This window comes from Dama dama, chromosome 11, assembly GCF_033118175.1.
Source record: "Dama dama isolate Ldn47 chromosome 11, ASM3311817v1, whole genome shotgun sequence".
Classification (NCBI taxonomy): domain Eukaryota; kingdom Metazoa; phylum Chordata; class Mammalia; order Artiodactyla; family Cervidae; genus Dama; species Dama dama.
In genome coordinates, this window is record NC_083691.1 from 78457062 (window position 1) to 78482620 (window position 25559).

The window sequence follows — 25559 nt, forward strand, 5'->3', positions numbered from 1 at the left end:
ATGGGCTCTAGGGCATGTGGGCTCAGTAGTTACGGTTCACGGGCTTAGTTGCCTGCAGGATTTCGGAATCTTCCTGGACTAGGGATCGAACCTGTGTCTCCTGCATTGGCAGGTGGATTCTTAACCCACTGAACCACCAGGGAAACCCCAGTCTTACATGTTGATCAGTAGTTACTCTGGTAACAGTTGGACAGACTGGTGAGGGGTAGGGGAGACAACCTGAGTAGGAAACAGTCTGTGTTCCAAGCAAGGGCAGCGGCAGACAGCACACAGGTACAGATAGGCGCAGCCCAGGTCAGGAAGAGAGGTGACTCTGTGGCTGACGGCTGGCGAGTGACATACTGGAGAAACAGGGGCTGCAGGAGGTTCAGAGGAGAAGATACAGTTAAGACAAGTTGGAGGAGCTTGGAGGACCTGCAGGCAAGTAAGTATAGCGGCACATTTAGGACTGGAAACAGCATTTCAGACTCTTCCTCTCACTAGTGGGGGCTGACCTCTTACAAGGAATGGATGAGGTCACCTGGGGAAGAGTGAAGAGGACCAAGAACCATCCTTAAAAACAAAATCCACACAAGTAAAGGACACACAAAGGAAGACCTGGTGAAATGCCCAGAAGAAACCTTTAAATAGGAAGGAAATCAGGAATGCAGCAATTTAAAAAAGAGCATGAAAGAAGTAAAAAAAAAAAAGGAATACACTACAGCCATCTTTTACGACGGTAAAAGCCAAACATAAAATACCCAGACAGACGGCAAAGTGCCTCAGTATTTTCAAAATTCCTAATTGCATGCTGAAGAAAGCTGATGTGAGAACCAACGTGTGTGTCTGACACTGTCTGGTCAAGCTTCCTGTACTGACACCCTGGATTAACACAGCATAGTCTGTGCTATTAAAAATAGCTTTTCAAGAAGTGATAGGTTATTGTCTGCATAAAATTTAATTATATGCAAAATGTTCCATTTTGGTTATGGATTCATACATATGTAGTCATTGTATAAAATCATACACTGGAATGAGAAACACCAAATTAAGGAAAGTGATTTCTTCTCGCAGGGGACTACCACTATTCTGAAATTTATCTTTGTAAAAAACCCTGGGAAATGACTCTAAGTAATATCTGAATGTGGCTCAGTGTTGCTCTGGGTAGAGAATAAAGGAGTGAGTGTAATGAAGAGTAACAAAGACAAGTAACATGATGACAACCACATCAAGTGCTCAAGAAAGCTCAAAGAGGGTGACCGCAAGATGGGCTGGATGTAGCAATTAGGAGGTCTCTGGTGACCTTACGATGGCAATCGCAGTGGGTGGCTGGGGTGGGGCAGAATGGAAGCCATAAAGGCCTGTACTGAGAAATTAATGAGACTTCAAGGAATGGAGACAAGTCTTTCTTCTTTAAACAAGTTTGCTAGTAAAGGGAGATAAGACAAGAGCTTCAGGCGAAGCTAAGAGAGGACCTGTGGTGGTTTGCCTGTTTTGTTCTGTTGACTGGATGAGGAAGTTTAAGCAGCCTGAGAAGGGAGAGAGGGTGAAGATGAGGGCAGCGGGGAGAGGATGATGACAGAGCAATAACAAACACTCTGTCCCAGGCCCCATGCGAAACACTTTACACACACTAATTTAGTTAGTTCTGTGAGGTACCTACTATGATCCCATCTTACAGACGAATAAACTGAGGCACAGAGAGGTTGAGTAACTTGCCCAGGGTCATCCAGTAGTAAGTGGCAGTCTGGCCTGAGTCAAGACACTCTACTGCAAGCCTCTAAGGAGGGAGAGGGGGGCGGGAAATAATCCAACATGTGAGTACCAGGAGGGTTCTCTAGAGGCCGAAGGGCACCTCCACGGGCTGGTGGAAGGTCCTGCAGTGAAGGGGAACACAGGTGAAGGGATTCTTTGAAGACTTGGCTCTCAGGGGGTGAGAGCTTCAGGGGTAACCAAGGGTTAGAACAGCTGGTTCTGGGAATAAGAAAACAAGCTCCCAAAGGACATATAAATGGGCCAGCTCAGCAAGCAGCCCAGAGAGGCCTGGTGAGGGTGTCACTCACACCTCTGGGGTGGTCCCTGCAGGCTAAATGGTTTCCTCCAGTGACCCCCTGCAGTTAGTCTGGGAGCAAGAGCAGAACAAATGGAAACCTCTTGACTATAAAAACCCAGTCCTGGCAATGGAACTTAAGGCTGGGATCCCTTGAAAGACGGCACATGACACTCTACAGGTGAGCTTCCAGAAAGAGGGAGACACTTGAATCAGGATTAAGTCTTAATAAAAAGACACCAAGAACCAGGGCGTTAGGGGTTTCACAGAAACAGGGCTGCTGGCTTGCACTTTGAGGGTCCCTCTGCTTCCACAGAGCCCGCTCTGCCCCATCCAGCCTTGCTGAGCCCTCTTCTCTTGGGACTTCTGCAAGGACTGGCAGGGCCTTGCCCCCTCTACAACCTTTTCTAGTGTCTTATAACATCGCGCATGGATATCTTGCTTCTCTAGTGAACCTCTTGAAAGGAAGGAATTCAGTCTCTCTTTTTTTTACATCTGTCTCAAGTCTTAGCAAACAAGGGTTGCAAACAGGCATACTTCAAAAACACAGGCTGGAGGTGTCCCAGGGAGCCTACAATGATGGCCCCAGTACAGCCACTGAGGCAGAGTCTACACCGCAGTCAAAAAGGTTTGAACCAGTAAAATACTCAATAGAGAGTAATTTCTACCAAGCTGCCTTCACACTCAGGGGCCTGGGAAACACTGAAGGATGCTGGGCATTCGGTTCAGGCTCCTGATGCCTTTAGGTCAACTCAGACATGTTGGTTTCCAACTCTCAGAGCTGAGGAGGGTGGGATGTAGACGAGGGCGCTGGACTTCATCTGTGTCACCTGCAGCTCCTGCACCCACCTCACTGGCACGGGAGCCTTCCTGTCAACCCCTTGGATGGAGTGCAGCACATCACCATGGGAGCGGCCCCGCACGTGTCCCCGCCACCTGACTCTAGCACGGCAGTGCAAAGGGGATTGATGGAGAGAGGTCTGTCTGGGGCTTCTCCCACATCCAGGCCTAGGGGACACAGGGTCAAAGCCACCCCTGGCGCAGCTCAGCCTCATGAAACCGCCATGTCCTCAGACTGTGGCTTATGAGAGAAGAAAGTGCCAACCTTGGGGAAAGGCCTCCGAGCACCTCCGTGTAGCTGGGGTGGGGATGTCAGACTAATGGGCCTGGTCCCAGAGCCACACAGGGGAGGAAGCACCTAGGACTGGGGGCTGGGGGGCCTGCCCCTGCACCCAGCCTTACAGCTGAGCCACTGTCCCAGCAAAGGGCAGCATAAAACCAGGCAGAATTTCCAGAAGTTTATTGGAAACAGGATACAAATTGATCAGTGGATGACATCTACTTACAGACAGACCACTCTGTAATAGCACACGCTGAATGAATTATCCTGGGGAAACACTCATGACCATTGATGCGTGGTCTGGGTGGGTGTTCTCCAGTAGAGAAACCAGAGACTGGGGGAAGAGGAATGGGCTGGGATGGACAGAACACTGGGACACAGCCTCCCTGAGGGGACAGGCGAGGTGGGTCTGCTAAATGAGTAAATTCTCCCAAAGGAGAACTGGGATAACTGTTATGAATAAAACCCCTCCCCCACCTCCCCAAAGCACTTTCCTCCCAAGCAGAGTCAAAGAGAACCTACAGAAACCCACCAGGGCAGCTACCTCCACCTCCACTCACCGGGGTCTTGGGACAGCATGGGGAATCCACAGTGGGCTTGGACGTGACAGAGAGCGGACCAAGGCCACACATGTCCTGGGACTGCTTGCCCTCTGACCCACCACTTGCCTTCCGCTGCTCTGCTCTAAGAGCTGGGGAACTGACTGCAGGTGGCCTGTCCCAAGCTCCCAGGTCAGCTGGCTTCCAGCTGCATTTAGCTAACGCAGAAATCTGGAGGGCATAGGGAAGGGAGAAGCCAGGCTAATTCTGCTCCCTCTTTGCCTGGGGCGGGGCATGGGGGGTATGTTTCTGGCAGGGCCCAGGTCTCTTCATGGCTTCAGCTCCCACCACGTAGGCCCTCTGCAGACCCAGGCCCCACCTAGTGGCCTGACCCTGAGGATCTGGTCCCACCAGCTCTGTGGGTCCCCGTTTCTGGTTACCCCTCAGTAGTGTCTCAGGCCTTCTTCTTTCTCATTTAAACAATTTCCTGGATTAAAACCCCTCTGTTTTAAATAGACTTCTCTGGTTTTCTTGGTTGGATGCTGACTGATAGAACCCAGGCTGTGGACAAGGTAGAATCACGAAAGGCAAGCTAGGAAGCAGTTGTGTCCTCTCCTGCTCCACTGCGGGGTGGGTGGGGGTGACGGGGGAAGGGAGGCCGACTCTCGGGCCTCAGTGTCCTTCTCCGAGGGTGCACGGCAGCCCTGGGCACGTCTGCTGGGAAACCTGCAGCTGGGTGTTGCGTGTCACCCACACGCTCGCTGCTCACAGTGCTGACGTGCCACTGACACCCACAGCAGTGACACTGTGGCCCCAACAAAGGGGCTGGCCAGGAAAGCCTCTCGGCACCAACTGCTCCCTCGGCAGTGACAGATACTAGAGGCTCCTTGGCGTCCATCCTCCAGTCCCCAAAGGTTCAGTGCTGGGGGGCTTTCCCGAGATGAAGTGGGAGCCTGAGATCTTAGCCAGGAACCCTCCCGTAGGAGGGCAGGGCTGCGGAACCCGGAGTTTTCACCACACAGTGATGGGAGAGCTGTTGGGGTGTACTTGTCCCACATTTAAGCATGAATTGGAGCTGGCCTGGGCCTCCCTGTTCTTCCTGCAGCCCCGGCCTGGCCCCGGCCTCCAAAGCTCCTGGCCTGGGGAAGGAGGGTCTCTCCCCAACAAGCTGGCAGCAAAGTCACGGCGGCTAATGGCTCCTTTAACCACGAGTCATGGTCCCATGTGGGTCAGGAGAGGACAGGGACAATGTGAAGGAACCATTCCATGTTCTGTATCTATCGCAGCAAATGCAGGGCAGGGCATGGGGACACAGCTTGGTTGCGTCTCTTTCTTTAGAGGACGTGGCACGTGGCTGGTGATGCAAGAACCGGCTGCCTTCTCTCCCCCTGGGGCTTTACAGAAGGAGCTTCTCTGTGGGACCCTGAGGGCAATGTCTGCCACCCCACCCGGCTCACTGAGCATCCGACACAGGCCCACCCATGGGGCCCCAAGCCAAAACCTGGAACAGCTCCAAGAGTTGGCAGTGGTGAGAATGTCCCCGGGGTCATCCCTCAAAAACTAAGATGAGAGCCAACCCCTCCTGGGGAGAGAAGCCTGCGAGACTGGAAAAGGAAAAGGCAGCGCGTGCTTCGAGCATCACCCTCAGTCATCATGCATCACGTCCTCTGCTGAGCTGAGCCCAGCCTGCGATGACCAGACATCTGGAGCGTCATGGTCATTTTAGGGAAACCTCACTCTGCCTGGGTGGCGGAGGGGGAGGCATTCAGCTCATTTGGAGATACTTTGTCCTGCAGGCAGCTGGCCTTTCGAGGCACCTGCTGTCAGCCACCCATTTTGTCTCTGGCCGCACGCTCCAGGGGCCGCAGGGAGGCCACACTCCCATTGTCTTTCATGCTGCTGTGACCCTGTGCCCTGCAGCCTGTCCCTGCAAACAAAGGCAGGGAAGCAGCAGACTCACATCTGCTCGGGGAGCAAATGGGGCATTAAGTTTTTCCTGTCCCCGCAGCTGTGTACACAGAGGGCAGAACGGCCCCCCTGTGATGCCGGCAGGGCCTGTACCAGGGCAGACAGCAGAAACAGGGTCACAGACAGGTCTCCGGGGGTCTAGGCACAGGTGCTCACAGAAATGGCCGGGTTGCCAGGGTGGTGGAGGCGGGGCTTCCACACAGACTCACCTGCAGACACAGCTCTCTTACTTCACCTTACAGGCCACACAGACTCCACCTGCTTAAAATTAACCTGGATGAATGAGAGTCCTAGAAGGACCAACCTGGCTGCAGCGGCTGGTTTGGCTGTGAAGGAACAGGGCAGGACATGACGGCTGGTCACCGTGATACACACGCTCAGCTCACGTTAATACCTGCTCTCGCTGGACTGCCTGGGACTAAGCAGAACCAAGAGAATGCCAGCCTCTTTCCAACAACAAAGAACGGATGAGATAGAGAGTCCACAGGCTTCCCAAAGACGATTTGCTTATCTTTTGTCAGAACCACAGGTAATTCTGTACCTGGGAGGGATGAAGGTAGGGGGCAAATACAGGATGCAGGGGGTGAAGGACAAAATTTCCCCACTAAAAAAAATGGGGAATGAAGCCTACTGAGAAAAAGCCGAGGGACAGTGACAGCTGGGATGGGGGGAACATCCTGAACTACATCAACAATGGCACATTTCTTAAGAAAAATCCATTTAGAAACATGCCGTATTATCCCTCGAGTCCACACTGACACAGCCGACAACAGAGCGAAGCTGGCACATGCAGGGCGGCAGCGGCTCTGAGCCTGCAGCAGCCCCACTGCCCCGGAGCCGCGGTGCCCGGGGTTCAGAGTGCCGGAGAAGGAGGTCTCGGAGTAGCTCCCCCAGCCCCTCAATTCCCCAGGCAGGTCCCGCTCTGGGGCAGCGAGGCCTCTAGAGGAAAGCAAGGGGACACTGATTCACAAGAGGAGACGCAGCTGTGGGGACGTGTGCTCCTACAGTCTCTTCCCCGGCCTGGTCAAGGCTCCGTGGGGTGCACGCGGAGGTCTCCCCCGGGATACGCTGGGAATGGGGCCGCCTCCTTCCTGGGCATGGCTATGGACATCAGCAGGACAGTGTAGCAAGTCTTGGATTATAGGGTTAAACAGCAATAGCTCAGTCTGACACGCAGCATGTGAGTTCTGGAAAAGGAAAGAAACAGGGTCGAAGTTAGACAGGTGCTGATGGCAGAGGCGAGGGGAGAGGAAGGATGGATCAGACCTCCCACCACCATCATCACAGCCTTCAAGGAAAGGAGGCTGGGCATTGACTCAAATAAAGCTCGCAATGTCATTCAAGGGTGGACCAAAGGAAAGTTTAATTGAGGCCACGAAAATCTGTGAGTGACATTGAGGTATCTTGACAGCTGGAGTCTGGAAGGGCAGGTGCAGTGGTCACCAGCCAGGCAGGCAAGTGCTGACACGCATACTGGAGCAACATCGTGGAACCTCTCTAGCCGGACGCTAGGGAATGGGGAACGCAACAGGCCTCCAGGAGGCATGCCCTGATTTGAGGTGACCATAATTAATCATATGATGTAGGCACTCGGAAGCTAGGGACATATTTTTCCGTAGGAGGGGAGTGACCCCAAACACCCACTGTGTCACAATGTCCCTCCTTCCCAATGCCCCCACTTCCCCCTCAAAACTTCAACTCTCCTGTTCCAGAGCTGCACATCTAGAGACTCTCAAGAGAAACAAGGGAATGAGAAGTGGAAGTGCTGGCCAACCACACTGTCACCATCTGGTGTCACACAGTAGCTTGTGAAAACTTTTGCCTGTTTACTAGGTAAGTGGCTAGGAGGGAACTGGGGGGGTGTCTGCTGAGACAGGATCAGGGGCTCGGGCCAAGGCAGGGCCTGGATACTCTCTCCCATCACATGCTCTGCAACCGGGAGAGGACACAGGGCTAGGGGACAGGGACGCTCACCTTCACAGCCTCCCGCCATCCTGAGGAAGGTCTGCAGGATAGAGCAGAGCTGCGCCTTCACTTCATGAGCCTTTCTAGAATAGGGGAGATATATGCACACAGCCTGGTATTTGAGAGGGCTCAGCAAGTATGTGTCCAATTAAAAACCCAGCCAGTTCAGTTCAGGACTGGGCTAACCTGCTTTGTTCCACAGGTTATGGAACAAGCTTTCACCAGAAACTTGTGAGGGTAAGCAAGGTTAGGCACTTGCTCAAGGCCGCATGGCGAGGAAGTTGAGGAGTCAGGATTTGAACTCAGATCTTCTTAATTCAGGTAGAGTTCTTCCTGCTACTCTAAGCTGCCCCATTCTCCATCCATCCCAGTGAGAGCACGCTGCTCTCTGCAGTGTCTAAATTATGGGTTATGTGTGTGTCAGTATCTCCAGTATTTCTCAGAAGCCTCTCGTGTGTGTGTGTGTGTGTGGGGAGAGGTGGAGGGGACCACGCTGCCATTCGTTTATCCACCCACCTATGGAATTAAGCCATCTGCCCGAAGAGTCACTTGTAAATAGTTCCCAAAGTATCTGGCCTACCATGGTAAACTGTGCTTTCTTCTATTTGAGCTAAGCTTACCTGCTCCAGGTTTGAGAGCAACCCTCTCCTCCCACCAGCTCAGTACCTGGCATCCAGGTTCACACCTGCCTTCTCCACACTGGCCATGGTTTTAAGCTGAGATATGTCACCTCTTGCATTCTGGGCTGAAGCATCCCAGTGCTTACCACCTGCGCTTGTAACACCAACATGTCTCCCTGCTCAAAGCTTCCTCAGCCCCGCTGCATTTCCTCGTAGCAGGGAACCAGAGCCCCGTGAAGGGTCCCAGATACACAGGGCCCCAGAAAGAGATCTACGCCCATTCTCAGGTCTCCTTCCTAGATGATGTAGCCCAGATCATTTCTGTTTACACTTTATAAATAAAATCTCATATGCATCAATCTACATTTGCTACTTTTGTCTATACTAACTCTGATTCATAAGCACTTATTATTATTTTTACAAAATTTTCCCTTTTGCTTTGACTTTTCATAAGTACTTAAAGGGCTTCCCTGGTGACTCAAATGGTAAAGAATCTACCTGCAAAGCAGGAGATCCGGGTTCGATCCCTGGGTCGGGAAGATCTGCTGGAGAAGGGAATGGCAACCACTCCAGTATTCTTGCCTGGTAAATTCCATGGACAGAAGAACCTAGCGGACTACAGTCCACAGGGTCTCAAAGAGTTAGACACAACTGAGCAATTAACACACACACACACACACACACACACACACATACTTAAAGTCCCTGGACTTGGAGGTTCTTTACTCTAACCAACTGCTGCGCTAGAAACAATTTTTTTTTTAAGGTTTCCAGCTACCAGTATCTGAGTTAATTTCTTCCCCTTCTGAAACCCAGAGGAGAAACCACCATCAGGATTCTAGAGTCTGGAAAACAGATAAACAAGCGATAACAGCCCATGCATTCAAGAAAGCCAAACCTGAAGCTGGCAGTGTGAAAAGCTGTCCAGTGTGCACAAAACAGCTCAGGAATGGATACCAGACACGTGGAGGGGGGTGGGGGAGGGGAGACTGCAGCAGAGATCAGTTGAAAGCTGTCTGAGGTTGCTGGACTCCTAGAAGCTCTCCTGACTCCACACCCCTCGGCAGCTGCCCACCTCCCACAAGTCTGGACAGTTATTCTCTAAAGAGGACCAAATAGGGGGCTGCGGGCCTAGGGAACACAAGGCACCAAGCAGGGCTGCCAGTGCCCAGACTGAGGGATCCCGTGAACGCATATCCACTGAATGATAAGACCTCCAGCCTTCTTCCCCTTGAGCTCCCAGAAAGCAGGTAGCCAAAACTTCATCCTCTGAAAAAGAGACTATGCTGTGGTCTGAATGTTTGTGTCCCCACAAAATCCATATGTTGAAGTCCTAATGCCCAATGTGATGGCATTAGAATTCAGAACCTTTGGGAAGGACTTAGGTCATGAGGGCCTAACCCTTATGAATGGGACTGCTGTGCCATGCTCAGTCATGTCCGACTCTTTGCAGCCCCATGGACTGGAGCCTGCCAGGCTCCTCTGCTCATGGAACTTTCCAGGCAAGGATGCTGTAATAGGGGGACTTCCCTGGTGGTCCAGTGGTTAAGACTTTGCCTTCCAATTCAGGGGGTGCAGGTTCGATCTCTGGTTAGGGAGCCAAGATCCCACATGCCTTGCAGCCAAAAAAACAAACAGAAGCAATATTGTAACAAATTCAATAAAGACTTTAAAAAAAAAGAATACTGTTATAGGGTGCCATTTCCTACTCAAGGGGATCTTCCCCACCCAGGGATAAAACCCCTGTCTGTGTCTCCTGCATTGGCAGATGAATTCTTTGCCACTAGCACCTCCTGGGAAGCTCATGAGTGGGATTAATGTTCTTATAAAAGAGACCCCACATGCTCCCTAGCTCCTTTCATCATGTGATGACACAGCAAGAAGACAGCAGTCTGCAACCCAGAACAGGCCCCTCATCAGAAGCCAATTATGCTGTCACCCTGGTCATGGACTTCCCTGCCTTTAGAACTGTAACAAATTTCTGTTGTTTACAGTACCCATCTGTAGTATTTTGTTACAGGAGCCTGAATGGACTAAGATAGGTGGAAAGCATCTTCTCTGGGAAATCTGCCCAGCCCACAGAAAAGACCTGAGGATACTGACCCTCGGGCCACTCAACAAACAGCCTGGTCTGATCAGCTTTCTGTGAAGTGCACTGCAGGCTGAGGCACAGAGCTCTCATCTGATTTTAGTTTCCTACTTAAACACTATTACACAACCAAAGGTCACCAGGAAGAAACCTCTAACACAACCGTTAGAGACCAAAACAGAGAAAAACGCAAATTGGAAGAATGGATTATTCATGGAGAAGAAAACTCAAGAAACAGAAACCACTATCATTAATATCCTCAGACAGGTAAGGAAAGATACAGTGTCCACAAAACACAAACAGTATATTATTTCAAAATAAATTGAGAGAACCAACAGAGTTGGCAGGGAGGCTGGAGAAGGACTGAAGAGTTCTGCTTCCTGTTGTTCAGTCATTCAGTCGTGTCCAGCGCTTTGCGACCCCTTAGCCTACAACACGCCAGGCTTCCCTTTCCTTCACCATCTCCCAGAGCTTGCTCAAATTCATGTCCATTGAATCAGTGATGCCATCCAACCATCTCATCCTCTGTTGTCCCCTTCTCCTCCTGCCCTCAATCTTTCCCCACATCAGAGTCTTTTCCAATGAGTCGGTTCTTCATATCAAAGCAGTGTGCGTCAAAGTAGTGGAGCTTCAGCTTCAGCATCAGTCCTTTCAATGAATATTCAAGGTTGATTTCCTTTAGGATTGACTGGCTTGATCTCCTTGCTGTCTAAGAGACTCTCAAGAGTCATCTCCAGCACCACAGCTCAAAAGCTCAATTCTGCTTCCTATAATGGTGGGCTAATTTAGCTTGGGTTAACCCTCCAGCCAAAAACAGTGATAAATTCTATATAAAATATAAAAGCAAGTGTTTGAAGATAGTGGAGAGCAACCAAAATCAAGCATAAACTGGAAGAGAGATGACTTGAAAAAAGGCGAGACTAGGTGAGATTCTCTGTTAACAGTACCCCTGTGAGCAGTTCCATGCAGTACAAGAGGGATTTGGTTCCAGCAGAAAGCTGCAGTGTGACTGAGCTGAGGAATGAGTGACATATCAGAGCTCAAGGCTGCCAATACAGCTGGAAATTGAGGGAAGAGATCCTAAAAGGAAGGACACAGGTAAGGGGGAGTCCCCAGATTAACATACACACTCCCCTCAAATCATTGGCTGATCTCAGAACTACTCACACACAAAATGAGACTCCAAGAAGCCCACGGGAAAACATCAGCTAAAAGGTTTAAAAAGGCTAAGCAACAACCTCAGCAGCTGTCCAGTGCTGGGAAGACAGAGTTCGGAATTCAAATTCTACCAAGTTAGAAGGATGGGGCAAACAACTTGGTCTTTCCACTGAAATCTCATGGAACTAGGAGCAAAACTGAAATAGACAAGCCCTCATAAAGCCAGGTGGTGCTAGTGGTAAAGAACCCTCCTACCAATGCAGGAGACTTAAGAGGTGATCATCAAATTTAATTCTTGTTAGAACGTATCTTAATACTCTACAGAAAAAAAAAAAACAAACATACTTTACTGAGGAAAATAACAGAATCTTGAGTCTCCACAACTTATCATCCACACTGACCAGTATTCATTAAAAACTGTTAGACCTGGGAAACAGGAAAATGCAACCCATAATCAAAAGAAAAAAAGAGTCAGTATAAGATAATTAATGGATGATTCAGATGTTAGAATTAGCAGATATGGACTTAAAATATTTACTATAAGTATGTTTTAAAAATACATTGGAAAAGATGGATGTGTGGGGGACAATATGGTATATTTTAGGAGAAATATCAAAGACCTAAATGGGAATTCTAAAACTGAAAAATACAAAATATGAAATGAATAATTCATTGGATGGATTAACAGAAGATTCGGTACTGCTGAAAAAACAATCAGTGAACTTGTAGATCTCCAAACACTATTCAAACTGACAAATAAAGAGTAAATATTGCATGACTCCATTTAATAAAATTCTAGAAAATGTAACCTAATCTATGGTGTTAAAAAGCAGATCAGCAGCTGCCTGGGATGACTTGGGGGTGATAGGGAGGACAAGAGGGCCAATTATAAAGGAGTGCAAGAAAATTTTTGAGGGTGACAGGCAAGTTTATTATCTTGATTATGGTGATGGTTCCTGGTGTGTGTGTGTGTGTGTATGTTAAACTTATCAAGTTGAATATTTTCAATATGTATAATTTACTGAATGTCCATTATGCCTCAGTAAAGCTGTTTTTAAATTAAATGATAATGGAAATAAGCTTTATAGGGTATTTAAAATCTGTGCTAGAACAACCTGTGCTGACTTTTGAGATGCGCTAAGAATCATTATCTTCTGAGTTTTAAATTCATTTAAACTAAAAACAAGAGAAAAAGAAAACTGGTACATTCATTTTAATATCAGACAAAATAGAGGAATATTAACAGAAGTAAAAAGGATCATTTCCTAGTGATAAAAAGGTCAAAAAGACATACAAAAGTCCAACGACATATATAACCAATAACAGAATTTCAAAACTACATGAAGTAAAAATTGGCAACTTTTAGGGAGAAATTAGACAAGCCTGGTTGGAATGTAAAGTAGGGTAAAGTAGTACTCTGCAGAAAGTAGAGTAAAAAGACACAGGGGAAGAAAACTGGAGGAAAACAAGAAAATCAGAAGCCAATGTAGGAGGTCCAGTATCCAGTACCTTGATCCTTTCTTCTGCTGTCTGGTCCCAGATACCTTAAATGTAACCGCCCTGTTTCCCCAGGACTCACTCATGACCCCCAAAGGGCCTGTAGGCACTCACTGAAGCTGCAGTCGGACAATTGTGGGAAGGGTCTCTGCACACATCTTCTTAGGGAGGCTCATCTAACAAAGCTGCCTCCAAGCTTGCTCCTCAGTTTTACATTAATGACTTTTCATATTCATGTATATGTAAATAGTTGCTGACAAAAATAAATATTTGGTTGAGGGAAGAAAATGCTATACATTATAACTCAGATGTTTTCTGAGCCTAAAGAGTGCTCAGTCATCTGGAAGGGAAAACAAGAAACACTGAAGGAAAATAATGAGCAAGGCTGGGACGCTTAACAAGAACCCAGTGGGAGTCTCAATCAAGGAGGCTGTGACTAATCTTCTGGAGTCCTTGCTCTGGGGGCTCTGCAGATTCAGAAGACTTCTCACTTCTTCACCGGGATCTGAAGAGACTGGGCAGGGGGATGCCTAGATCGGCTGGCTTCTAGAGTTGGTCTTCACTTTCCTGGGGCATCAAGATCTAATGCTGATGTCCCGCTGGCTTTCAAAGGAGCATCAAGGAGCCGTGGACTGCTCCTCAGGTGAATGAGTCCACTCTCTGCTGAGGAAGATTCGCTTCTCAGGGACGCAGCTCCCTCCCTCTGCTGACTTCTTCCCTCTCCTTTCCCAAGCATCTATCATTACCCCTCAAAATCGGGACTCAGATTTCCAGTCAGAGGTTGACTTCCTTTCTCAAAGGTTCCCCCTCTACGTCACTGAGGATGGGAGCTCACAGGGATAGGCTGGTTACAAAGGTTTCCTTGCATGACCCCTGAAGGTAAACAGACTTACTGAGGGAGCCAGAGCTGGTTCTCACAGCTGTCGGCCTCTGAGTAACTACCAAGGACTTGGGTCACTCTTCTAAAATCTCCATATTGCAGGTGGTGGTTTAGTTGCTAAGTCGTGTCTGATTCTTGTGACCCCATAGGCTGTAGCCTGCCAAGCTCCTCTGTCCATGAGATTCTCCAGGCAAGAATACTGCAGTGGGTTGCCATTTCCTTCTCCAGGGGGTCTTCCCAACCCAGGAATCGAACCAGGGTCTCCTGCATTGCAGGCAGATTCCTTAGTGACTGAGCTACGAGCGAAGCCCTCCATATTGCTGAGAGTCTTAAACCTAGACACCTAGACCACTTATAGGCTCATGCACTAGCATTTTCCTCAGGGGCAGGATGCAGAGTATTCTCTGGGAGAAACTGTGATATTTACTAGTAAACCCAGCAATGGACCCTGAGGTGGCCAGCTTGCCATCTTTCCAGAATACGCCAAAACACCAAGGTACTGATTCCTCACACCTAAGGTACCTGGGCCAGTCTTCCTCCAGAACCCCCACTCCTATGGATTCAGAGTGTGAGAGAACATCCGTTACCCTCAGATAATGCTTTAACCGTCCTGAAACTCTCCAGATACATTAGATAATCTTTTATAACTGCTTCACGTTCAATAAACTCTGGGGCCATAATAATCCATTATAAAAACTGAAGAAAAAAAGAAACTCGAAGGTACTTTAATATATTTAATCAGGTTTTAACATTATAGCTTGAGAACAGGAGACCAGAGGTGAGTCCAGGAGCACTCAATGTTCTTCCAAAAAAAAAAAAAAAAAAATGTTTTAGGAGATTCAAAAAAAATCATAGTCTTTTGAAATGACAGAAAAATGTTTGACAGAAGGCAGCCCGGGCCTAAGCATGCCTAGGAGTGCCATCAGCTGCTCCTGGCAGTCTATTTTTATTGGGATTTGTGAAGACAGCAGATGCATTCCCAGAGCTCTCTCACTGGTACAATGGCCTCACCTCCACCCGTTTCCCAGGGTGGGAAGCAAACAGTTGGAGCTCTTGAATCACTGATTTCAGAAATAAGTCGCCCAAAGGACAGTCTTCACATACCAGATCATAGTATTATACTTAGAGGCATCCCCATCAGATACCCCCTTCATTGTATAAAGACACTGAGAAATTATATTAGTCAACGCAGAAAACAAATAAGAAAGATAACACTCTGCGGTATACTCACAAACCTCAGGGGAAATAAGCAGGAGGAGAGCAGATTAAAAAGAAGTTTATTGTACATCAGTTCATCAGTTTCCTTGGCTCACAGGCCCTGACTCTATCCCACTGAAAACTCGCGTCTCTTCTGAAACTGCTGCTTCGGTTTTCCTGACACAGAGTCCTGTTTCCGTAGCACCCCTGGACAAAAGCCATGCCATCTCAGAGGAAGGGTGAGAGCACCTCCAGCGGACGCTCCCTTGGTCTGCGTTACTACACAGCAGAAGCTGTTCTCAAAGATCCCCATGTGATAAAGATGGAGACATAAGAGGAAGGCCCGCTGTCCCTGTGCAGTGCAATGGAAGATCCGCTGATATACCAAAACACAAACATCTGACACTAGGTAGGGAGGTGATCCCGGGTCATCTCTTTAGGGGGTTAGGAAATACCTGTACAGTCCTTCTGGAGTCTTTTCCGACTCAGCCTTCACTCTGAAAAAGACTTCACTGTCTCAGGATGATGCTGTTCTATCCCCTTTGCTGTAGGGTCTCTAATCATAGGAACCTTCAGGAAGCTAAATGGGCCCTCTTTATAAACTTAATTTTATCTTGAATACTTTTCTAAATCACTTAAACAAGGGTAGTTTTTCTTTATAAATACTGGCCCTGTCTATGTGCAAATATACACTGGAACATATCCATTTACCTTTAAGCAAATCCAAGAGTCATTGTTTTGAGAATCATACCTTTAGGTAAGAAATGAAGTTATAAGGAAAGCATTGACATTATTCATATACAATTCACATCTGACTATAAAAACTTTGGTAACTTAATAGTTTTCAAAATAAAACAATAATGGCTCTTCTTTAAAGGAGGAGATGAAATATTAATAATGTTATGTGTGCGTGCTCAATCATGTCCAACTCTTTTGCAACCCCATGGTCTGTAGCCCACCAGGCTCCCCTGTCCAGGGGATTTCCCAGGCAAGATACTGGAGTGGGTTACTATTTCCTATTCCAGGGCAACACTTAATGAACACTCACTATGCGTCAGAGTCGATACTGGAAATATAATTGAAACATATCTCACCTTTAGGTGTTTGTGGTTTTTCTCTATTTCTTTTTTCTCCCCTCTCTCTGACACTAATATAGCTCCTATCCCCTAAGTTCCAGAAAAAGGAGGGAGTATCATACAGGCAGAGGAGCTATGCAGAGGCAAGAGATGGAGTTGACGGCTTTGCTTATGGTTCATAGTCTGAGCAAAGAAAAATGCCCTCTATGTTCCTCTCTTGTGTTTACAAATACAAACCCAGCTTTGATACACAAAAAAACAGAAATGTCTCCCAGGTACGTGCTGTACTCAACACACAGATCAGGGATCCTTATTCACCAGTGCAAACAACCTTAGATTTGGAGTTTAAAATCTCATGTCTGCTAATTGCTAGCAGGGTGACTTTGGGCAAATCCCTTCACCTCTTTGAACCTGGGGTTTTTCATTATTAAAATGAGGGGTATAACATCTACCTCATAAAGTGTTTGGAAGATCAAGTGGTATAAAGTAGGTGAAAATTTTTAATCATTATAACAACTTGGTTAAGGCAAATGAAATCTGTATTTGTATTACAGAAGAGAAGAAAAAAAATGGTTATGGAAACCAAATGATTTACCCAAAGTCACACAGGAAATTATCAGAGAAGTCAGCAATTCATCCCATCTCACTCCAAACAGTCAGATGTTCTTTTTTCCATGGCAGAGACAAATCCCATTTCCCCTGCTGCCCTCCCTTTGGGGCTCCCAGACATGGTAAGTAATGCCTCTTCTATCCCCACTGGTCTCAGGGCCTTCTGTTCTCACAGCCATTGGAGTTACCCAAGTCAGCCGAATGTGGGAGGCGTTTGGCTTGCTGGCAATAAGACTGTCAACTCTAAGTCAGAAAAGGAGGCAGGATTTGGAAAGCACTCTGATGGCATGTGGCCACCACTGGAACTACAGTCTGACGACAAAGACTAAAATAAACGGACATTGATATGGATCTGGGTAGGTCTATACTGACTCCAAAATATGAGGCTTTTTATGTGTGCAGGTTGTGTTTTTACCCTTAGAATCTAAGTTCCCTTAGGACAGTCACAGAGGTCTGTGGGTGGCTGAGTACCATGGGTTAAAAAGATACAGAATGCTGACTCCCAGGCCCTAGTCACACCAGGGCCTTTAAAGGGCCAAGGCCAGGTGAAAGACGGTAACTTTCAGAAGATAAGAAGAAGCTGCCCAGTCTTTTTTTTCTTTTTTTAATGTCAGGTAAAAAACTATCATGAGTTTGAGCAAGCTCCGGGAGCTGGTGACGGACAGGGAAGCCTGCTGTGTTGTAGTCCATGGGGTCGCAAAAGTTGGACACGACTCAGCGACTGAACTGAAAAAACCATCTACCAGCAGGAATTCAGAGGCTCTTTTCCCACCACGAAGAACCTCCAACTGAAGGTGGAGGCTGAGCAAAGGGAGCAAGAAGCAGAAGGAAGCAGCAGACAGCTGAGACCTGGCTGGATATTCCAGTACAATCAGGTTTCGCTTCCAGCTGGACGAGTTCTGTCCACCAACATCCTGTCTGGTGAGCTCATCTGTCTGACATGCTGATAATTACATAGCAGTGCTAATTGATTTTATTATTGAATCACACAGAGTAAGACTCTTCCATGAATTTGTGCGTATCAAATCCAGTGTATAATGGTATTAACTCTCCCATGAAAATTCACTATTAGCCTAAGATTTTTTTCTAGTACTTTGAGTTCACCTTGGAAACTCAGGTGAGTCAGTGTCTTATATCTTAAGGAAGTAAGAAATAGACCCATTATCCCAAGGAAAAGGTCCACTGGGAATACAAAAATGGGGACATTTTCTAAAGAATGTGCTTCTGTGACCCTCTTGCCTCTCAGCTGCACATCCATCTACTTAAACTCAGCTTTGTGCTGCTGGGTGCAGTTGGGACTCTGCAAATGCTTTTCTCCTGTGCCATTCAGATCCCTGTTACACCAGTAGATGATGTGGGGTGGGCTAGAGGGTACCTGTAAGGCTGGGCAAGAGACTTGCTTCTCCTTGTTCCTGTCAGCCGCAGTGGGTTTCAGTTCTGTTTCACTTCACACTCTCAGAAGCAGCCTCATCACACTTGCTGAGAGATGCCGGCACCGACAGAGCAGTGCTCTTCCCTCAAGGGTCTGAGTCCCAGCTCCTTGGGCTTCTAGCTGTGATGACCCCCATTTCTCCGTGTTGTTCCCCCAGCTCTAGTGATGGCGGTTGTTTCTTCTCCCCACCCCACTGTCCAACAGCGTTCCCTGTTTACCCATTCTGTCCTTCAACATCTATCACGTTGATTTCTCATATTAAATGAGCTGTTAAAATAACTTATGTAGTTTCTACTTTGCTAATGCAGCACATTTGAGAGCCACAACTTCATTTATAAACAGTGGGTAAAAGAGCAGACTCTGAAATCAGTCACACCTGAATAGGAACCCCAGCCCATTTATGCAACTTTGGTAACTTTGGAAAATTTAATTCACCTCTCCAGGTCTCATTTTTCTCAATCACTTTTATTTATTCAACTAACATTTATTGATCACCTGCTAAGTTCCAGGCACTATGCCAGGCAGCAGAGATACCATGGTATGCAAAACAGTCAAGTCCCCTGACCTGGAACCTTCTGTCAACTGAATCAGATGAGATATTGGAGGTAAGGCACAGGTAATCAGCCTTCCTCTCTGCACCACGACAGGGTAGCAGAGACAAATGGGTCTTGAGAAAAGTGCAATGGCTACGGTTCCTCTGAAACTGAGACAAGTGTCTTTTCCTTAACAAGGTTGAAGGTCTTGAACAACATAAACCCGGGGATTCATCGGGCGCTCTTGTCTGTGCCTCCTGTTCAGAGCAGAGAATAAATGCCCTCACAACAGTATCCATCCGAAGGAAATGGGACAAATAACCCTAAACAGAGAGCACTACATAGTGGCACTTTCTAGAAATTCCAAAGAGACAAGGTCCTGTGATACAAGGGAAGAACAAAAGGAGCTACAATGCAGGGGTAGGACTGCGGTCCCGAATGACCATCACCACGGGGTGTGAGTGGAGAAAGACACTAAAAAGCCACCCTTCCAACATCAGTCACAACAAGACTCTTTTTACCATACAGAATATATAACTATAAAATAAATAAGAACTTACTTTCTGCAGTAGGACTATATACCTAGACTGCCCAGGGAGGTGATAAGATGGAAAAGAAAGATTCTTGATTCCATTTAAGGTTGAATCTAAAGGTCCCATGCTGCAGGCAAGGAAAAGTTGGAACGCAATCCCGTCTCCACATTTTGACACAATCCTTCCTTGGACCTCTGCTGACTAGACATCAGGCATATTGAGGCAAGGATGGCTGATATTCTCATTAACAAGGAAGTATTTCTGCAAGACTATTACGTAGCTAAATTCTCCAGAGCCATATCTGCTGCACATTGATACCCTATAAATGCAAACTAAACTCTTCACCCTCAATTTTTTATTCATCTTGACATCACTATGACCATCAAAATCATACAGAAGGAAAACCACCATGGGAAATTATTACTAGAAGGTCTCCTCCACATCCTTGTTCTAGGGCCTCATTATAAATAACTTACTGCCATTGAAGGAATTTAGAGTCCCACAAGGCATGAAAAGCCTGGAGTTTTATTCATAAATAAATGCCAACATTTAAACAATCAAGACAGCTTCAAACTCTAGGACTACTGAAATGAACAGTATGTACTGCCCAGATGATTTATAACGCTTGTGTTTATAGTCTGAATGGGAAGATAATTCAATTCCACCTGAAGAGTCATTATATGGCCAAGCCCAGGAGAAGTACTTTGGATAAGAGATGATATTTCTCAGTTTTCCCATTTCAAACAAATTATTATTTCTGTATTTAGGACATCACCCAGGTAATTCTTTTCATGACTTATAGTACTCTTGAGCAATTAAGGAAATTTATAAGGTGAATGAAGTCAGGGACAAATGCCAAATTCAAAATGATCCACAGAACACCAAAGAACCCCCCAGAGAGCACTGCTGTCTCAGACACGAGGCAAAAATAATCCCTTCTGCTCAAGAAAACAGAGGTGAGCAGTGAGTGTGCATCACAGCGAGAGCATTATTATCCAGCAGAGGCAACCTGCTAAATACAGACTTCATTTCCAAACCAGCCTCCTAACAGGAAATGGGAGCAAAAAGCTCCCTTCTGAGAAGATGGAGAAATAGCAGTTGGCAAAATGTCTTCACTGTGGTACACGCAGCCTTCCCTTATATCCCCCTTTCTGCACAGTCCAATCAGAGGGAAGAAGAACCTGCCTGTTATACATTCCTGCACATGGCAGACGACCAGAGCAGTCAAGGGCAGAGAGGCCCTGGCCTATGGGATCAGCCCCCAGAATTCCTGGGCTTACATACCATCCAGGCCATTGTGATGACTGTAGTTTCTTTTCCCCAAAATGCTCAGAGACGTGTGATTCGGGGTGGCTAGCATCCGCTTGGTGGTTGGGGTTTGCAGGCTTGGTGTAGATCGAATTACATTAGGTTTCTTCGAAGGATGGATCTCTGACAGGGGGAAGAAAGGTTTCTCAACTCAGAACATGGCATTAAAAATCTGTGTGCACTTACCACCGGCTAACAGGCACACATCTTATTTCTTAATGAGCTGAGAGCCGGTTCCTTACGAACCAGCCGGTTTTCCGAAGGACTTGCATAATGAATCAACTTCAAGTGCTGTTACCATGGCTTTGCTTATCAAAAGGGAGCTGGTTCTGCCCCTGCGAGCTGAAGCTCTGAGCTTCATGTTGTGAGTACAAGGAAAAAAAAAAGCCACTTCAGGAGGTCACTTAAACACAAGATTTACTAAGGGAATAAGGGATCTGACTTTTGAAGGAATTAGAAATTCAAAGACTATCTGGAGAGGCAGCCTCAAAAAACACTACCTCTGCACTCCATCACACCAGGGACAAGGCACGCAGCACATCTGGTGTGTGGCAGCTTTCTGAGAAAACAGGATTCCTCCTCTGGGCCTGCACCCAGAATACGGGACCAGGGTCAGTCACTTCCGGCCAAAAGCAGATACAGATGAAATCTGACACCCAACTCCCAATACTAGTGTTAAGAAGCAGCAGAAGAAAAGCTTTGACAGAGGATCTATCACAAAACTGTAAGGTGTGTGTGGTACACATGTGTTTAAGTGAAGTATGTTGCTGTCAGTCACACAGCCCTGCACTAGTTAATACTTTTTGGATCAAGTAGATGGACATAAATTGCAACACTGCAGAAACTGGATTTAAGGACCTCCATCTATTACTAAAACCAGGCAACCTCTTCTCTAAAGCTGAACCTGCTCACTGATCCTGAGTAGCCACCCAGCATGCCAACCATGCACAAGCCACCCCGGATATCAGCATTATGTACTGAAATTTAGGAAGAGCTCAACTGTCTTCACCTGTACGCATTCCTCACTAGTGGAGGATTTTTGAGGGAAAGGCTGTATTCATCTTAGTGTTCCCTAAATAACTTAGTGAAGTGTCTTGCACATAGTAAATACTCAGAAATGTGTTCTGTAGGGAAGTGGTTCAGTTAGTAAGGACAGCACCGCTGTGGGTTTGTCTGGTAGAGACGGAGACCAGTTTGCCCATAGGAAAAACATATAATTACCTATGGAAATGCTAATATGCAATGTCATATTCTATTTCTTATGGTCATCTTATGATCAGATACTTTCCTTTGCAACATGGGAGAGGCTTCTAGGATTAGGCCCTGCAAGGGAACATAGTTAGAAAACTTCATGGACTAGATCACCAAGAGTTAGGTTGTACCTGTGATAACCATGTGATATTTTAGGGGGATATCAAAGCAAGTCTTTAGGCCCTGAAGGAATAAAACAGGAAATAAGGTGGCAAAGTAACATCAAAGAGGAAGCTGTGCACTCTGGCTCCTAGGATGATCTGATAAGGACCAGATAATATACCAAGTTTAAGGCTACACTTTGATTTTTAAAAGACTGGACCTCTTAAGTCTGGACACTTCATAAGTATAAATCTTTGTGACAAAATAATAAGGTTCAATGCAACTCTGAGCACATAGTTCATTTTTACTGAGAAGATGAAAAAGCAAGAAGATTAGAAGCATAAAAACATGCCATTATAGCTCCTAGGTATAATAGGAACCATTTTAGAAACCACTATTCCACAAATTATTTATCTTAAAACTTTGCCCAAAAAAAGTTATTTCTTGGTAATATTACATTATTCTTAATTATTATATTTCAAAATATAAATGGAACTACCATATTTGGTGACTTTCAAGTTAAATAACAGGATAAAAACCAGAAAGCAATACTAATGCTCCCCTTCAAGTAACCTTAATTGGTACATCAAAACTATAAATATTGTTTAAAGGTGGTTTAAACACCAGTTTTATCTCTTTTTATTTAAAAAAAAGTACATGAATCTTTCTCTATTTAAGTGAGGTGGGTTTGAAAATAGTGGAAGGGTTTATATCAAAATATTAAAAATATTCATCTTGGGACTTCCCTGGTGGTCCAGTGGCTAAGACTTCACCTTCCAATGCAGGGGGTGCAGGTTCAATCCCTGGCTGGGGAGCTAAGATATCACATGCCTCGGAGCAAAAAAACCAAAACATAAAACAGAAATAATATTGTAACAAATTCAAAAAAGACTTTAAAAATGGTCCCCATCAAAAAAATCTTAAAAGAAAAAAAAAAATTCACCCTTAAGAATTCCCTGGCAGTCCAGTAGTTAGGACTCAGCACTTTCACTGTCTTGGGCCTGGATTCAATCCCTGGTCAGCAAAATAAGGCCCTGCAAGCCATGTGACGCAGCCAAAGGGAAAAAAAAGAATATTCATCCTTAATTTTATAATAACTTGGGATGGGGACAGATGGTAATTAGAATTATCATGGTGATCATCCTGTAATGTGTATAAATGTCAAATCATTCATGTGGTACACCTGAAACTAATATAACATTGTAAGTCAGTTATAATTCAATTAAAAAAAAAAAAGAATATTCCTCCTCTAATAATTTAGTGATTCTTTTTCCTCTTCTTGCTTAATCTGTATCTATATACATAAATACACATTACATTTTTATTCAATTACATTTTTAGGAAAAGTAAACCTATCTCTAACTCTGTATTATGTTCTCTGTGTGTTTTGGTAATCAAACACTTCTCAAATAAAATAAATCGACTATTCATATGAAGGTATCCAATTTCAGCTACCTGAAAGGCTTACATTTAATATAGGTATGTCAATTTTGAGTAGCCAGTGATAAGATACAGATACTGTTCTCCAAGCTTTTCTTCTATTAAGAAATACCCACCTAAATACCCAATGATACATGCCAAAGGCTTCCTCGTGCTTTTGCTTTTCAGGGGACTTCCAGATAGATCCGCATGTCTGTCTGCATCTGAGGAGAAAGAAACACGGAGACAACCAGTGAGGCTGATTTCTCTGCCTATGCTACACACACCAGAGAAATAAAAGGTGCAAGTGAAAAACAGTACAAAAAAGTCCTCCAGTTTCCTTCATGATTTCCTTTGGGGTTTAAGAATAAACTGGTTCCAGTTCTGGTTCCAAATTACTGAATGGGGTTTTACCTGGGGAACACTCGCTTTAAAGTCCCTTATGAAACAGCTAACACATCTTACAGGCACATGCTTTCTTTCCGTGTTCGCACATCTGTAAATAGTGGAAATATGCTTCCTGTTTAGCTGTGCCATTTCTATATTACAGTAGAGAAGCTTCCATAAAATATATGAGGTGTTATCAGTCCTAATGTAAGATAAATCTGGCATGGAAGACAAAAATGATGGCTGACAAAAGGCAACAGACGTGACCAGCCCTGACCTCGATGGAATGAATCTCTATGGAGGAGTCTTCATCTATCTCGATTAACTTCAGTTCCATTAGATGAGCCTCCCCCAAGTAAAAATGGGCCACTTGATTTTATCACTAGTTTTCTGTCCTTCATATCCTATTATGATGTCATTAGCACTGAGACTGACAAGTTTCCTGTATGCAGACAGGTATTTCATCCAATAGTCAGAATAGTAAAATTCTGTAATGGATATTTGTTCACAAAGTTCATATCACAGTCATTTCAGAGAAAAATAAAGCACACAACACACTGTTTTACTTAGCTGTCATTAGGATGAAGAATAGATGTGAAAGATGGCTGCATCTCATACAAGAGTTAAGTTACAGAGTTCGAAGTGACCAAAATACATGTATTGAAATGCTTTTTTAATTTGCAGCTATTGTCATAAAGCTTAACAGAGTAGCTTTAGCAGATATGATTCTGCTATGTTTATGCCTTTTGTCAAAAATGTCCCTATAGATTTTCTGTGATTGAGACCACATTTCTAGGCCTATACACAGGAACTTTTGACATCCACAGGGATTCTCTGCACAATTAGTGTTAAAATGTATAGTTCAATCTGGAACTTCAAATAATTTAAAATTAAAAATTAACTTTTTCATAAGCTCTAACCCTCTCATCAAGGAAATTCTTCTCCAGTAACTACTAAACAGAAAAAGGTGGGAAAGTAGCATTTAAAAATATTGAAATAGACAAAGCACATAACGCAGAGCCTGGAATCTGAATTATGTATCCCAAGCACTGGCTAATTACTATGCAATCACTGACAACTATAAATGGTCCAATTTCTTCTCCTCCTACTCAGCTGATTTCCTTTGAGGAAAAATAAAATAAAATTACTAAGCTATGAAGCTTTTCACCTGTTGTTGAATAATAGTGATGTTACAGGCAGAAATATAATAAGCATATTTTGGAGGAGTAATCTAAACAAACATTAACATGCAGCCCAAACCCTGCAAGGAATGAACACCTGTCACATCACTATGAATTAATAGTAATAATTCTTTCCCAGTATTACTAATTCATCAAAAATTCAAGTTCTATTTAGGAAGAGGACAAGAGAAAATTATTCTATTAATAAAATAAAGTTTCAATGAATCATCTTAGTATTTCCTCAATGTTTTGGGCAAAAACCATTACTGTATTGTTAGTAATAAGATTTACTTCACTCTTTACTCGTTTCTAAGGCCCAAAGGAAAACTGCCAAAGCGACTCCAAGCGATGAACTCCCACATGACTGTCACCTTGACAATAATCAAAAAAACCCATCAAGAGTCACCAACACAATACCCAAAGACCATTTCACTTTATATTAATATGCTTTTAATTTCTCACTAAATTAGTAGGATTAATTATGCAGTGTTCTAAGTGACAATTTACAGAGCACTTGAGTGGGAGATCAAAGCTCTTTAGAAGGATCCACGTTTCATCAATCATCATTATAAAGGAAGTATCGTTGGTGGCAAGAAAATCAGTCTCAACCACGAATAAATCAAGATGAGAGGTGGGTGCTAAGACTATTGAACATAAAAACTGCAA

The 25559-nt window shown here is 45.3% G+C and overlaps 1 protein-coding gene across 6 annotated transcripts in view; it reads right to left on the reverse strand.

Moving 5' to 3' along the window:
- Positions 1-3348: 3348 nt before the first annotated feature.
- MTA3 (metastasis associated 1 family member 3) overlaps positions 3349-25559 on the reverse strand; it is a 167460-nt gene continuing 145249 nt past the window's right edge. For 2 of the 6 annotated variants that reach the window (XM_061155518.1, XM_061155517.1), the window contains exons 15-17: positions 23463-23549; positions 20530-20676; positions 11349-11410 (exon numbers count right to left, since the gene is read on the reverse strand). In XM_061155518.1, coding sequence (XP_061011501.1) covers positions 11364-11410; positions 20530-20676; positions 23463-23549 — 281 coding nt within the window. In that variant the 3' untranslated portion in view covers positions 11349-11363. Of the gene's footprint in view, positions 6844-7630; positions 7705-11348; positions 11411-15773; positions 15814-18594; positions 18970-20529; positions 20677-23462; positions 23550-25559 lie in introns of those variants that run through there. The other 4 variants (XR_009694790.1, XM_061155520.1, XM_061155519.1 and 1 more) reach the window with 4 other exon arrangements.